The sequence below is a fragment of the Nelumbo nucifera genome, chromosome 3, assembly GCF_055504915.1.
Source record: "Nelumbo nucifera cultivar China Antique chromosome 3, China Antique-T2T, whole genome shotgun sequence".
Lineage (NCBI taxonomy): Eukaryota > Viridiplantae > Streptophyta > Magnoliopsida > Proteales > Nelumbonaceae > Nelumbo > Nelumbo nucifera.
In genome coordinates, this window is record NC_142651.1 from 103,342,083 (window position 1) to 103,355,528 (window position 13,446).

Below are 13,446 nucleotides of genomic sequence, written 5' to 3' on the forward strand. Positions count from 1 at the left end.
AATGTTGTACTGTGATAATCAGGCTACCATTAATATAGCTCATAATCTAGTACAACACGACAAAACTAAGCATATTGAAGTGGACTGGCACTTTATCAGAAAAAGAGTTACATCTCAAGAAGTATGCCTTCCCTACATCACCTCCGACATGCAGCTTGCAGACCTTCTCACCAAGGTTGTTTCAAGGAAGAAGTTAGAGGAAGATCTATGCAAGTTGGGAATAACAAACATCTACTCCCAACTTGAGGGTGAGTGTAGGAAACTGTGGACCCCACATTAGTGTACTCATGGGACAGCATAGATTTAATTAAGTCTTGATTAGGATTAGCTTTCCTAGTAGGATTAGTTTTAATCTTATCTTATCTTATCTTGCCATGTAAACATTAAGTCCTATTACAATTATGAAAGCATGTATATAAATTCAAAGGGTGGGGCGGCTGTTTAATACAACCAACCACTCTCTTCTCCTAAAATCCTTCCACAAGTTCTTCTTCTCCATCTCTCTTCTTCTCTTCTCCTCTTCTCTTCTAATTTTCTTTTATTTTCTGTTCAAATCTGTAGTCTTGTACGACTACTACTTTGTCAGTGACCCATTGACCTAGGCAGTTAGACCATCGACCCATTTGACCCAGACAATGGCTTTTGGCTGTTTTTATTTTAATTATTTCTATTCTTATTTTTTTAAATTGCAACAGGCTGTCTTCGGACCAAATGTTGAACTGCTGACCCAAGCCAGTGACCAAAGAAGTTCTGGTTCCGGGTCAGTTTTTAAAACATTGCAGTAAAGTATCAATATCATGTAGAACTGGTTGTTTATTATTTTCTATTAAAGATATGCTCTATGAATGAAACAACTAGACAATCCCATAATTCCAGACATGAGAAGGAGTGCCTCTGCTTCGTGCAATGGTAAAACCTCAGACTGACAAGCATGAGAACGCAGATTCAATTCTGAGTGGCAAATTTGTTCTAAAATGCCAAACGTTAGGTCTATGTCCAATTTCCCAAGACCCTGGATAGCTAGAGCAGCATTGAGGAATGGCCCTTTCTTATAAGTAATGTCTATGCGCATGTATTATCCATACAGTAAACAACTGCAATTATCGTCTTTTAGCCAGGCAATAGACAGAAATTCAACATATATGAAGTTGCAAGATTGCCAGATCTTCTCCGGAGATCTGTAGTTGACTTGAGAAAGAGAAAACAATTCCATACATCACAGTCCCCATAGTTTAAGTGTTGCAGTAACTTCAGATTCAGAACTAAACGAAGCAAAGCAAGAGCACAGAAGAGACAGACAATGAGAATCATATATCAAAATGCAACTTTATATAAGAATAGATGACAGCATTAAATAGAAAAAGTTTAAGAATACCAGAAAAATATGGAAGCCCAAGTGCCAATCAGTTAAAGATGCATCATCATGTGATTTTTGCACCAATTTCTCAGACACATCAGGACAAGATGACCTATTATCTACATCCCTATCTTCCTGCCTGAAAAAATAATAATTACTTCATGTACTTAATTTTGGCAAAGCAATTCAAAATTGAAAGCAAATGCCCAGAAGAAGAATATCAAAAATCAACAAGATATGAAGACTGTAATCTATAATAACAAATGGACCTTACCATTATTTAGAGTGCTGTCCACAATTCTTTTGTTTATTTTTTACTTTTTCTGGTATTTTATATATTATTTTTTTTCATGGTGAGAGAACATTTTGTGGTGAGTTCTTCATGAAAACATTTTGGGTTGGACCTTCTTATGGGGTTTATACAGTTTGGTCCCCCAAGTTTCGGTGTAAAGATTATTTTGTGAGGTGTTTTGTATTTGGGGCCAAAATGTGTTGTGAATATAGATGGGGGAACTTATCATTTTGGTGCAAACCGAACCACTATAAGCTGTGAAACAGCAAGTCTGAGCTGCAAAACATGCCCGTAAACTGCAAAACAGCTAGTTGAAGGTGCAAAATTGACATTAGAGGTGTGAAACCAGCTGAGACATGCCATCTAGTCACTCTCCTTAAAGCCGCATTTGCCCTTGCCCCCTATCGTGCAACTAGGAAATTGCAAATTGGTTTCCAAGATGAAACAGCCTACATGCTTCTAATAGTTGTGCACTCGCTTACCAGTCCTCGAATCATTGTAGAAGATGCTCAAATAAGGAAGATAAAGTTGGAACAATGCATGTGCAGTGGTGTATCACCGGAGTTGTCTAACCCTCTATTATAGAGAGTTTCCAAACACCTAAATGGACACAAAAACCACCCAACAGAAACAGATGTGTCTCTCTAGAACAATGTTGAACACCTATTCGAAGAGACACAAGAAAGAAGTTTAAATAAATTAAACAAAGGTTTTTTAAGGTAAATAAAAAAGAAAATTCATTAAAAGATAAATGATAGATACAATACCAAAGATGATGAGGGATCACCAACAAAAGAAAAGATAGTTGAGTAAAATAAAACAAAATACATTCAATGCAAAAACCAACCCCAAAAGACTCTCTAGAAACCCCGAAAGCTCTAGAATATTAAGATACAATGCAGTGTGCATGTGCACCCACAGCCAGCTTGAGCATGCACACGCATGTGTGAAAAGCACCCCCAACCCCCCACAAGCATGTGATAACCATGTAAAGTGTATCCTCCAATGGGCCTCTACCAGGGAAAGCAAGTTATCTTATCAGGTGAACTCCACCTCTTTTCCCAAGCAATGTGGGACAAAGTGTTTTCACATGCTAAAGAGGCTAGGAAAAGAGACAAAAACACAAAATACATAAAAGATAAAGCATAAAGGCCAAAAGCTCTTTATAGAGAGAGAAAGGTTCATGTATTTTTGAATCATCCCACCAAAACTACAAAAACAATAAAATGTTTCTCGTGGAGAAGAAAAAAACTGTTTTTTGGCTTTTATAAGGCTGTTTTTTATTGGGAAGAGAACTGCTTGCTTTGGGGAGAATGCTTTATTCTTGGAATAGAATGGCTCTTTGGTTATTAAATGGTTCATCATATCTTTTGGTTAACTTCATGGCCATCTTTACCCATAGAAGAAGTCTGCATACTATGATACTACTATCAATCTGATAATTGTATTTCCACACCCCTCCCTAGTGATCAAAATATATAATGGAATTGATATTTATGATTCTTCTTTGATTTGGCATGCTAATGTTGTTTTTTTTGGACTACATCTCAAATTACAAAGGTCATTGCAACATATCTCTTAATGGAGACAGAATGATCATTTCAAAATCCTTATCAACAGCAATGACATGATGGCCATTTGATAACATCTGCACTGGCTGAACTGAATGACTTATTGCTTTGTCTTCTAGTGGATAAAATAACTAAAAAGTAAAATATTTGTGTACAGTAATCAACCCAATTTCAGTTTCAGCTATTAAAGAGCTCAGAACCTCCTTAATAACTTGCTCTCTAAAAGACAAATCAATAAGCCACTCAGTTCAGCCACTTCAGCTGTTATTGTTATCAAGCAGCCCCTTGGTTAAAAAGAGGATAGAAATCACAACTTCACAAGCATCTTCTAATGCAAAACCTGATAATGGTAATTATCTCTTGCAAAAACTAATTGATCAAAATACTTCAACTGAATACCTTCTAATGAAAAACTCTCCATGCTGATCTTGAAGAATTCCATAAACCATCCATGATGAAAGTTGCTGATACATGACTTGGTGTCCATGCCAAAGGAGCCTACAAAAAGAGGAACTAGTTTTGAATTTCACTCTGTAGGTCAAAATAATAGGGAAGTTACATTTCGTATATCATCAGAGTATAGCATATACAATGGCAAGATTGTAACATTAGTTCCTCTTTCATGAAATATATTTTTGTGCACAATCCAAGTACTCCATATGAGTACGTTGGAAGATGGAAGGAAATTGATAACATGCCGATAATGTTTCAACTAAAATTCATATTCAAATTCACCATCAAAAGGCAACTAACTATATTAAAGACAAAATCATCTTTCAAGACAGCTGATTCATATTCAGGGGAAAAACAGGGGAATAAAAATTTAGCACACTTCACCACTATTATGTTATAATTTAAAATGAAATTAAATTTGGCCAGCAGTTTCTCTCACAATCAAAAGGCAATTAACTACAGAAGACAAAGTTTCAGGATCCAATGTTAGCAATTCAGCATACGGTAAAAATAAAGCATTTGAAAACTTCACCTTCTTTTAGAAAAAGGTAACTACATGGATATTAGCTATAGGAAAAAAAAAAAAAGTACATCAGGGGGTATTCACTGATGCGCAGAATATGGAATACATCCTTCGCAAAGCAAAAACTTATCAGGCAGGGAACTGTCAGCATGCAAAAGACTCCGCAGTGGAAAAGTGGACAATGAGCAAATTGCACAAGAAAAATGTAGCTAACATTGCTGCTGTAAAACAAACATGATTTTTATGAATAAAAAAGTGGAAAAGCTAATACCTTTGAATGCATGCCTGCAATTCAGGAACTCCGCAGTGGCATCTTTTGTGCAAAAGGTTGAGAAGCTGCCCACCCCGAACATCATCACGCTCTATCTCCACAATGAGCTCATAAAGTGGAGGCAGAAGCACAAAAAACTAGGGCATAATAAACAAGTCAAGAAAAATATATAGAATAAATATATAAGGAGATACTGCAGGTATCTTAACTGAACAAAAAGATATAGTAGCATTAACTCCAGAGATAACATGATAAAATTAAAAGCAGGAACATCTCTATTAGATATAAGCAACCAGAATATCACCAATGCAAATTTAACCAGGATGCAACATTCACCAACATTGATCTCTGAATAAATTTATCAAGAAGAACGAATGGACACAAAATATAGAAATCTAAAAGGATAGTGCAAAAAAAAAAATCTCGAAGCTGACTGACACATCAACTGTCTGACAAAGAATCAGATAATGATTACTGAAGCCCTAGGGCACATAAAACAAGAACGAAAAAATAGAATCCCAAATGAAAATGGTTCCTGTATTTCATGGTCTATTTAACTTAACGGGTAGAAACAATCTTGTCAATATGACTTTTGCACTTGTTCTCTGCCAAGTTTTGTATCAGCTCTACCTTCTTCAAAGAGATTAAATAGAAAGTTGGGTATATGCTACAACAGTAGCTCCATCTTGGAATACAAAGTTACAAACTTTTCCCAATTATCTATCTTTTACTTTCTCTCTATGCAGACATTCTCTGCATGCACACATTACCAATGTGAATTTGGGCTTCAAGACAAGGGAAATCTAGACAATAAGTGAAGTTTCATGTTATCTCTTCCATGGTATATATGTATTTACTAGTTAACCATTTAGAGGAAGTGTAAGTGATACAGAAATTTTTCACTAAGTAGCATGGATCAAGGTTCAAAGTATCGATACGATACGAGTTTCGGTTGTATCATATCAGTACTTAGAAATGGCCGAAACTTTATTTTTTTTGTTTTTGTTTTTTTTTCACGTTTTGGTTTTTTGGGAAGCTTTTAGCATGCTTTTTATTATTAAAAAAAATGGGGGTCTGAAACACCTGGAAACAGGCATTTCGAACCGTATCTTTTTCAAAAGATACGATACTATATGCCCCGTATCAGGCATATCGTATCGATACTTTGAACCATGGCATGGATAGGCGCCCAAAAAAGCCCTAAATGTTCTTGGTTATCCTGCACTGGAAAGTTTCAATCCCATAAAGCTTGCCAACCCTTTTAGGCTTTTTTTTATTGAAGTTTGGAGCTTTTGGAGCTTCAATGTAGCTAACCAACCAATTGATCTGGGGCTTCCTTCATTTTTGGGTGAAAAGGTGGGTAAGCAGGGCCTCAGTGCAAGACCTCTGGGTTAAAAATGTGGTTAATCAAGAATTTGATATGGGGGAGTCAACCCAATAATACAGTGCAGTGAGGCAGATCTTACCCTCAGCTTCACCTGCTTTGTTGGGGAAAAAAACAACAAATTAAATGTGTAGCATATAATTGCCGGCAACACCATGAAATAGATAAACAGATGTGCTAGCCATACTTAAATTCTTACCCAAAAAAATAAAATAAATAAATAGAGGTGTCAGTCCTACAAAGAGACCATAACTACTCAGTTTAATATCTGCTCACGTTGACCAACCTTATTGAGTCCTCGAGTCACTGTCGCCAATATGGGCATAGGATCTGATAGCAATATCTGCTCAACCTGTAGAACAGCAGACCTGTAAACTGATAATATTTCAACAATGCCATTTGCTATGGCCCTACGGTATATGCTTGGCTTTTTTGTTTTGCCCTTCAATAGAACAGAAGTTCGTGATAAAGGAGCATCATTTGTGGACCGTATCCAGCTTAAATTACGAGACTTTGATGCAAAGCGATCAAGCTCTCTATAATAAAATCCTAAGGAAATAAGACTCTCGATAACGGCCCTGCAATCAACAAGGCTTTGTTCAAATGAAGAAAACAGTTTCTCAAACATTCAACTATACGCAGACAGAGACAACAATTCAAAATGGTTGACAATAAATTCAAGAACTACGGATCAGTGCAGTAAACAATTAATAGTAATAAACTAGAGCTCTGTAAAATATTTCCGCTACCCCTCCCCTCTTGAAGCTGCTGAATTGATGTTTTAATTCTTGTTCAGGATAACCACAACAAGTTTAAATTACGGAATGCCGAAACCAGAAATGATTAGCAGTGTCAAGTTACAAGTCTATCTCCACATCAATAAGCTAACCAAGTAACCTCCTTAACATCATTCCCAAGCATGCTGTAAATTCGTTTCAAACTGTGTTTACAATTCTGTAAAATTGGATAGGAGGGTTTTGTACGTCGATACAGATCTCGAGTATCCATTTTCTTTCAGTGAGGCAGGTTATTATAATCCAACTCAACGCAATTGACTATATGGAGTAAAGCACCAGTTTCACAAGCATGGCTACGTAAGTGAAACCCTAAGTATAGAAGAATAAAATTCATAGTAATAGCTTTTACGATCGAGCGGATGAACAAGAGACGTATCAGGGAGAGAGTTGTCGAGGGAGAAACATACGAATTTAATTACCTTTCGGAGGCTTGTAAGAAGGAAATGTCGGGAGCTAGCTTGAAGGTGCATTCCTCCGATACTGGGGCATCGGGAAATAAAATTTTCTGCTGCTCCCTTTCGTCGACTATGAGATCTCCGGTATATCCTATTAGTGCTAATAAGAGCTCGTGCAACATTCTCTCCGATCTCCGTATGCAATTTCACTGCCAGAACTTTGTAGAATCCCTTTTAATGCATTTTAGTTCTTGAATTGCAGACGGATAAAAAACAAGGAAGAATGTGTGCGTTTAAAAAAAAAAAAAAGTTGAGAAATGAACTGCTTTTTGTTGGACAGTTGCTATGGAAAAATTGAATCCGATCGGAGTATCAGACTCCGTCCAGTGTGCACAGCGCATTTGCAGAAGCCAGGAACCGAACCAGGCGCGCTCGGAGTCGGAAGGAGGCAGCTATTCGTAGCTTAACGTACATTTGCACGAACCTACGGCTTTTTTCAAAATTGACGGATTTACGAGTAAATTTCTTTTTTCGCGCGTTGTTTTTTGTCCTCGCGTTGCTTCCCGTGTTTCATGAGTCCGGATTTTCTGCCCACGACAAAACTCACACCTATCCACATATGTGACATAACACTAATGGGATCTGCTCCTCACAAATGGACGTCTCAGAGGCACATCCACCGTGCGTAGCCACTCATGGAGTCGGGGGAAACAATAGAGTTCACATCTCCACCCCATAAGGGAGTACCTCACAATGCCCCACAACACATCCCTGCCGTGTATTGGGAATATCTCCCGATAATGACATCATCAGTTCTGGTATTATTATCGGGAGATGTTTTCAATATACGGCAAGGATGTGTTGTGGGACATTATGGAGTGGTACCTTGTGGGGCGGAGATGTGATCTTGGAAAAATAGGGTGTTAATGATTTGGTTAAGGCCTATTTTTAAAATTAAATCGGGGTTATCCATTTTTGGGAAACCGGTAATCGAAATCGAATTTGAGTCGATCGATTAACCAATTGACTGATTCGATTAACCATCTATTCCATTCGTCATTTTTTTTTTATTTTTTATATTTATAATATATATTATAAAAACATATATAAGTATATAATAAAAAATTATAAATATCTATAATATTATATTTTAAATAATATGATATTATATATATATATATTTATGTATAATGCATGTTTATTAATTTATAATATATAGAAAATATACAATATATAATATACATAAATATATATATATATAAAATATTTAAAAATATATGTATATCTGTCGTTTCAGTTTATCACCTATTTTCTGTATTGCTTAACTAAAATCGAACCAATACCTTCGGTTCTTTAAAATACTGAATCAACCAGTTTGATTAACCAGATTTAGATTTTCGGTTTGGCTTGATCAAGCACGAAAATTGTTCTTGATGGATGGTATGTTGTCAGTGAATTTACAGGTTTTAAATAACAGCTGATCATATTGCATTGGGATCACGTAGGCATGCATGTAAACACTCAGGAAATTTTGTCACACTTGTTTGATAAAATACTTTGGGGAAATTTTGTAACACCTGTCCCATAAAAAAAAATCCTCTATCCTAAGAAAAACTTTTAGAGAGTATGTTTATCGAGTGTTTAGTGATGTTCCCACAATGGTGTGCGGTAGGGGTGATCATGGGTCGGGCAGGGGTTGGGCTTTGCTTTTATAACAGTGGGCTTAGGTTAGGCTTGAGCCCGGCCCTATATGGGCCCAAGTTGGGCCGGGCTAAGATTTTGTGCCTAATTATTGTATTTTAGTTCAAAAAATAAACAATTGTACTTTTTTTCACTTATTGTCGTAGGGACTATAGTAACCTATAAGGAACTTTAAACTTTAATATCAAGATAAAAGCTTTTGACATAAAAGAAATTAAATAATTATACATTGTAATTTATAAGTTTCAATTGGTATGCTAAAAATGACAACTTTAACAAACTAATTATTCTATCAACTAAAAATCAACATAGAACCTATAATATCTATCAAAAAATAACCATCCATTGTCATGTAATATCCACAAAAACAACTTTAAACATCTCTATAAGGGGCTCCATCTTCCATTCAACTCCTACAAATAAAAAGTGAAATAAAAAATATATTAGCAAACTAAGAAAAAATAGTTCAAATTAATGTAAATAAATAAATAATAAAATATTGAAAATTATTTCAATTTTACCCAAAACTTGCAACCACTCTAAACTTCAGATTTATCTTCATCAATGGAGTCATCATCACTAGAAGATTCGTCTTTTGGTGTGAGAGAGAGATTGGGCACGGCAGTGGTTTTGTGAAATTGGTGAGAGAGAGAAGATTATGGTCTAGTAAATTATATATTTCATTAAATACTATATTAGAATTTTGTAAGATCTAATACCATAGGATTAAAATCTTTAATCTCCTACGAATTTATATTAATCTCTATTTAATATATAAAACATCAATTATCAAATATTTTTAAATAATATATATACATACACGCACAGATATATATTGTTTATAAGTATCCAGGTTAGGTCTAAAAAGTTAGGCCCAAGCCCAGTCCTAGATTTTGTGGGCCTGATGCGTGCCAGGTCCGGGCCAGGCTAAAATGATCACACCTAGTGTGTGGTGTGCCTACTAAATCCAGTCTTCATATTCAAATTATTTTGCATTGAATTAACATTAATAGTAAGGCCCTACGCGGGGTTTGTAAAGTAAAACTGAAATAGAATCGACCCTCTCTAACGTCCCTACTTTTCAACTTTTCAGGAGAAGCCCTAGTTGATGATTTAAAGGTTTCTTGATAAAAATTAAAATTTACATGTAGATGTTGGGCATGGAATGGGGATAGACACGAACTTAGCTTTTCCATACATTATTCGAGTTTATTGTGAAAAATTCAATTTGGTTCAATCTAAATTGAGCTTCAAGTTGAACTTGAGCATAATATATTGGCTCATTTGCTAATTGAATTGAATTCAAATCCCTATGAAACTCAATTCTTGAAGCTTGTGAAAATTTATCTTATATAATAATAATACATACATACATACATACATACATACATACATACATACATACATACATACATATATATATATATAAAAGTTATATGTATAAATTTTAAATGATTTTTTTATATGTATGATATTTTTTTTATGAAGCATGGCTCAATGTTGAGCTCAAGTTAAGCCGAGCTTGAACATTCAAGCTTTTGAGTCAAGCCAATTTCGACCTCATGTTTCCAGGTCAATGAAGCTCAAGTCAAATGTTTCTTTGGACTTGTCTCCGCCCCCCCTAGCATTATTCGGTTAAAATTGAAATATTGAACAGGAAATTTTGGTTTTTAGGTAATTCGATTCAGTTAGTTCGGTTTTTAGGAATTTCAGTTTTTGGTTTTGGTTTTCAGAATTAGAAATTCGGTTAACCGAAAAAACCGAATTAACTGAAATTCATTATATAATATGTAATATATAATATACAGTATATAATATATAATATGCTATATATTTATATATTAATTAAATTCTGTTTTTGATAAAAATAACCAAAATTTTCAGTTTTGGTTGTCAATTTCGGTTCGATTTTCATTTTTTATTTCAGTTTTTAAATTTTTGATTTATTCGGTTCGATTTTTAACTGAAGAAACCAAATGCTCACCCCTACCCCTAAGTTTGTGTAGCACCTATGGTTTTCTTATCAAAACAAAAGGCACAAAACATATGCAATATTACATTTTAATGATTATATCAACTTTTCCTATCTTACTATTTATATTTTTTAACATTAGCAAACTAAAAATAATAATTCTCAAATATTTGATAAACAATATTTTTATTTATGTAAATAATAAATATTTTCTCATCAAATATTAATTAATAATTTATAAAAATATATAATCTTAACTTAAAGTATATCAAATCTATTAAAATTTCAAATATATATCATATAAAAATTCATAAAATTTAACGATGCTAGACTTAACTATTGATTTTTGAAAGTACAAGGTACTTAGTTGTTGCAGTTAAAATATAGTAGAGGGTACCTACTTGTAGTTTTCGCTAATAATAATAGGGTATATATATAACCATGTACATTTGACAAACTACTTATATTTATATACAGCCTATTGACCTTTACAAGGTTAAATCTAAAAAAAAAAGATGTAAAACAAAAAAAAAAAACACCATTAATTGTTCATTCAATTTTCAAAACACGCCATCTCTCTCTCAAAAAGAAAAAAAGAAAAAGAAAAACATCTTAGAAATCAAATAATAACATTAACAAAACTTAAGAATATAAACAAGTTAATCTATTGCCAGCCGGGAACCCATAAAATGAAAATTGGATTGTATAAACAAAATGGTAGAGAGGGTGCTATTGCCTACCACCCATTTTCAGTTCAGGTGACCTGTAAACTGCAATTAATGGCAATGTGGAATAGAAGAGCTTCTCGATCCCCTAAAATTTAATCCCCTGTATCTCTAGTTTATTTTTATGACTTGAAGCTTTCAAGCCCCCTCTCCATGTATTTGAAACAAATTTTATGGTCCCTGAATGTAATCGGTGCTGTCAATAGTTTCTTCAACACTCCTTCCCGTTAAAAGTTACATGTATAAATATACATATTTTTTCTTTGTACCCTTGTTTTTTTTTTCTTCGTACCCTTGTTTGAGCTCTCCTCAATATCCAATTTATAATAAAAGGGCAAATTTCGTAAACTAATCTTATTATTTCTAATAATTGATTAATTACAGTTCTATCATTGGGGTTTTATCACAATCCACCCTTATTATTTATATATTATCTTAAAGTATCCTTGTTATTTATGACAATTGACTAATTACTGTCTTACCGTTAGAGTTTCGTCATAATCCGTTTACATGTGGCATCATGTAACTGTTATATTTTGAGAAAATGATAATAATATCATTGTCTTCACCCCAACATGTTGTGCTTGTCGTCTGGGGTTTTAGACCTTCTAGTGCCTGCCATCTGAACCTCAGGAGCATGTGCTTGCTTTTATTCACCCCCGATGTTGGTGCTTGCCATCTGAAAACGCGAGGGGTGTGTTGATGCTTGCCATTTGAAAATGAGTTCAATGAGACGCAACAAGATAAGTGGATCCTTGCCGGATAAAAAGGGTAAAAAGTTATCTTGGAATGGACACTAGCAAGAAGGAATGAGGGGAGGAAGAAATAAAGGGAAGGAGGAGGAAGAGAAAGAGGGAAAAAAGAGAGGAAGAGTGGCCGGAGGAGTGGGGTTGTTGATGCCGTTGTTCAGGGGTCGTAAGGTCGGGGAAAATGAATAGTATATTTCTAATTGATTATGGCAAATATTGGACCCCTATTGGAGTTTCAGCAAACAGACGATGGGTCTCATCAACAAAAGTGGTGGTCATTTCTCCATTGCCCATACAACACCACCGTTGGAACCGCCGCTGCAACCCCGCCTGACTGATGTACTCATCAAATTTGCTAGTTGAAACCGATGGAATTGCAGGCTGCCTAATCCATGCTTTACCTTTCCCATGGATGTTCATGTGGCAACCCAAGGTCTGCGTGGTGGTGAAACCTGGCTTACAGAACACACACCCATACAATTGGTCGATACTCGCACCATCTTGATCTTGCTGTTGATCGCTTTCCTAATGCATATGTTGCCTGCCAACTGACCGATCCATTAGTGATGAACCAATGAACTCTGGTTAGAAGACATTGATGTGGGGTGACCCAACCCAACCCATTTGAGGCTAGGAGGCCTAGCCTACGAGCGCCAGATCCGGGAACGAGATATGCTACAGCAGAGGTTACCCTGCTCCCCTCGTACAGAGCCAATTGTGGAGCATTCACATGATCCTTCCAAGCTCATTGTACGCTTCTGTACGGCTCCGATCTCAGGCATTCATCTCCACCTACCTCTAGGTAGCTCAAGTATAAATAGGGGTGCCCCCCTCCAAGTAAGGGAATGGAATCAGAGCTAGTTTGATACAATCTGCATCTGGACCTGGAACTAGTCTAAAAAAACTATATTCTGGTCCACCTCTTCGTACCTCGTACTCACTTGACTGTCAGAGACTCTGCCTCGGGTTCTCACCCGGGGCCTCTGACGCATCTTGTCTTGTAGTGCCTCAGCCATCTACCTTCGACTTCTACAGTACTTGGAGCCCATTCTGCTTCGGCCTATAGACCTCAGCCTCAGCACAAGCTCTTCGAACCCTCGAAGCCTTCAGTCAGCCTTCAAAGTATAGGGGTGAAATTACTTTGTTGTCCTCAACCAATCCGAGCACCAACAATCGGTGCCGTCTGTGGAAACGTTGTTAAGACGTTCCCTAAAAAGAACTTTAACAAGCTATAAGGTCCCTAAGCTCGAACCAAC

The 13,446-nt window shown here is 35.7% G+C and overlaps 1 protein-coding gene across 2 annotated transcripts in view; it reads right to left on the reverse strand.

Annotated features, from left to right (window-relative positions):
- Window positions 1-7,617, reverse strand: part of GCP4 (GAMMA-TUBULIN COMPLEX PROTEIN 4) — a 73,444-nt gene extending 65,827 nt beyond the window's left edge. Inside the window, exons 1-5 of one of the 2 annotated variants that reach the window (XR_735447.3) lie at window positions 7,068-7,614; window positions 6,138-6,429; window positions 4,468-4,604; window positions 3,620-3,718; window positions 1,376-1,496 (exon numbers count right to left, since the gene is read on the reverse strand). Coding sequence is in view for 1 of the 2 variants with exons in the window: in XM_010261231.3 (XP_010259533.1) it covers window positions 1,376-1,496; window positions 3,620-3,718; window positions 4,468-4,604; window positions 6,138-6,429; window positions 7,068-7,225 (807 nt within the window). In the remaining variant the exon portion in view is untranslated. Of the gene's footprint in view, window positions 1-1,375; window positions 1,497-3,619; window positions 3,719-4,467; window positions 4,605-6,137; window positions 6,430-7,067 lie in introns of both variants that reach the window. The other variant, XM_010261231.3, reaches the window with a different exon arrangement.
- Between the last annotated feature and the right edge of the window lie 5,829 nt (window positions 7,618-13,446).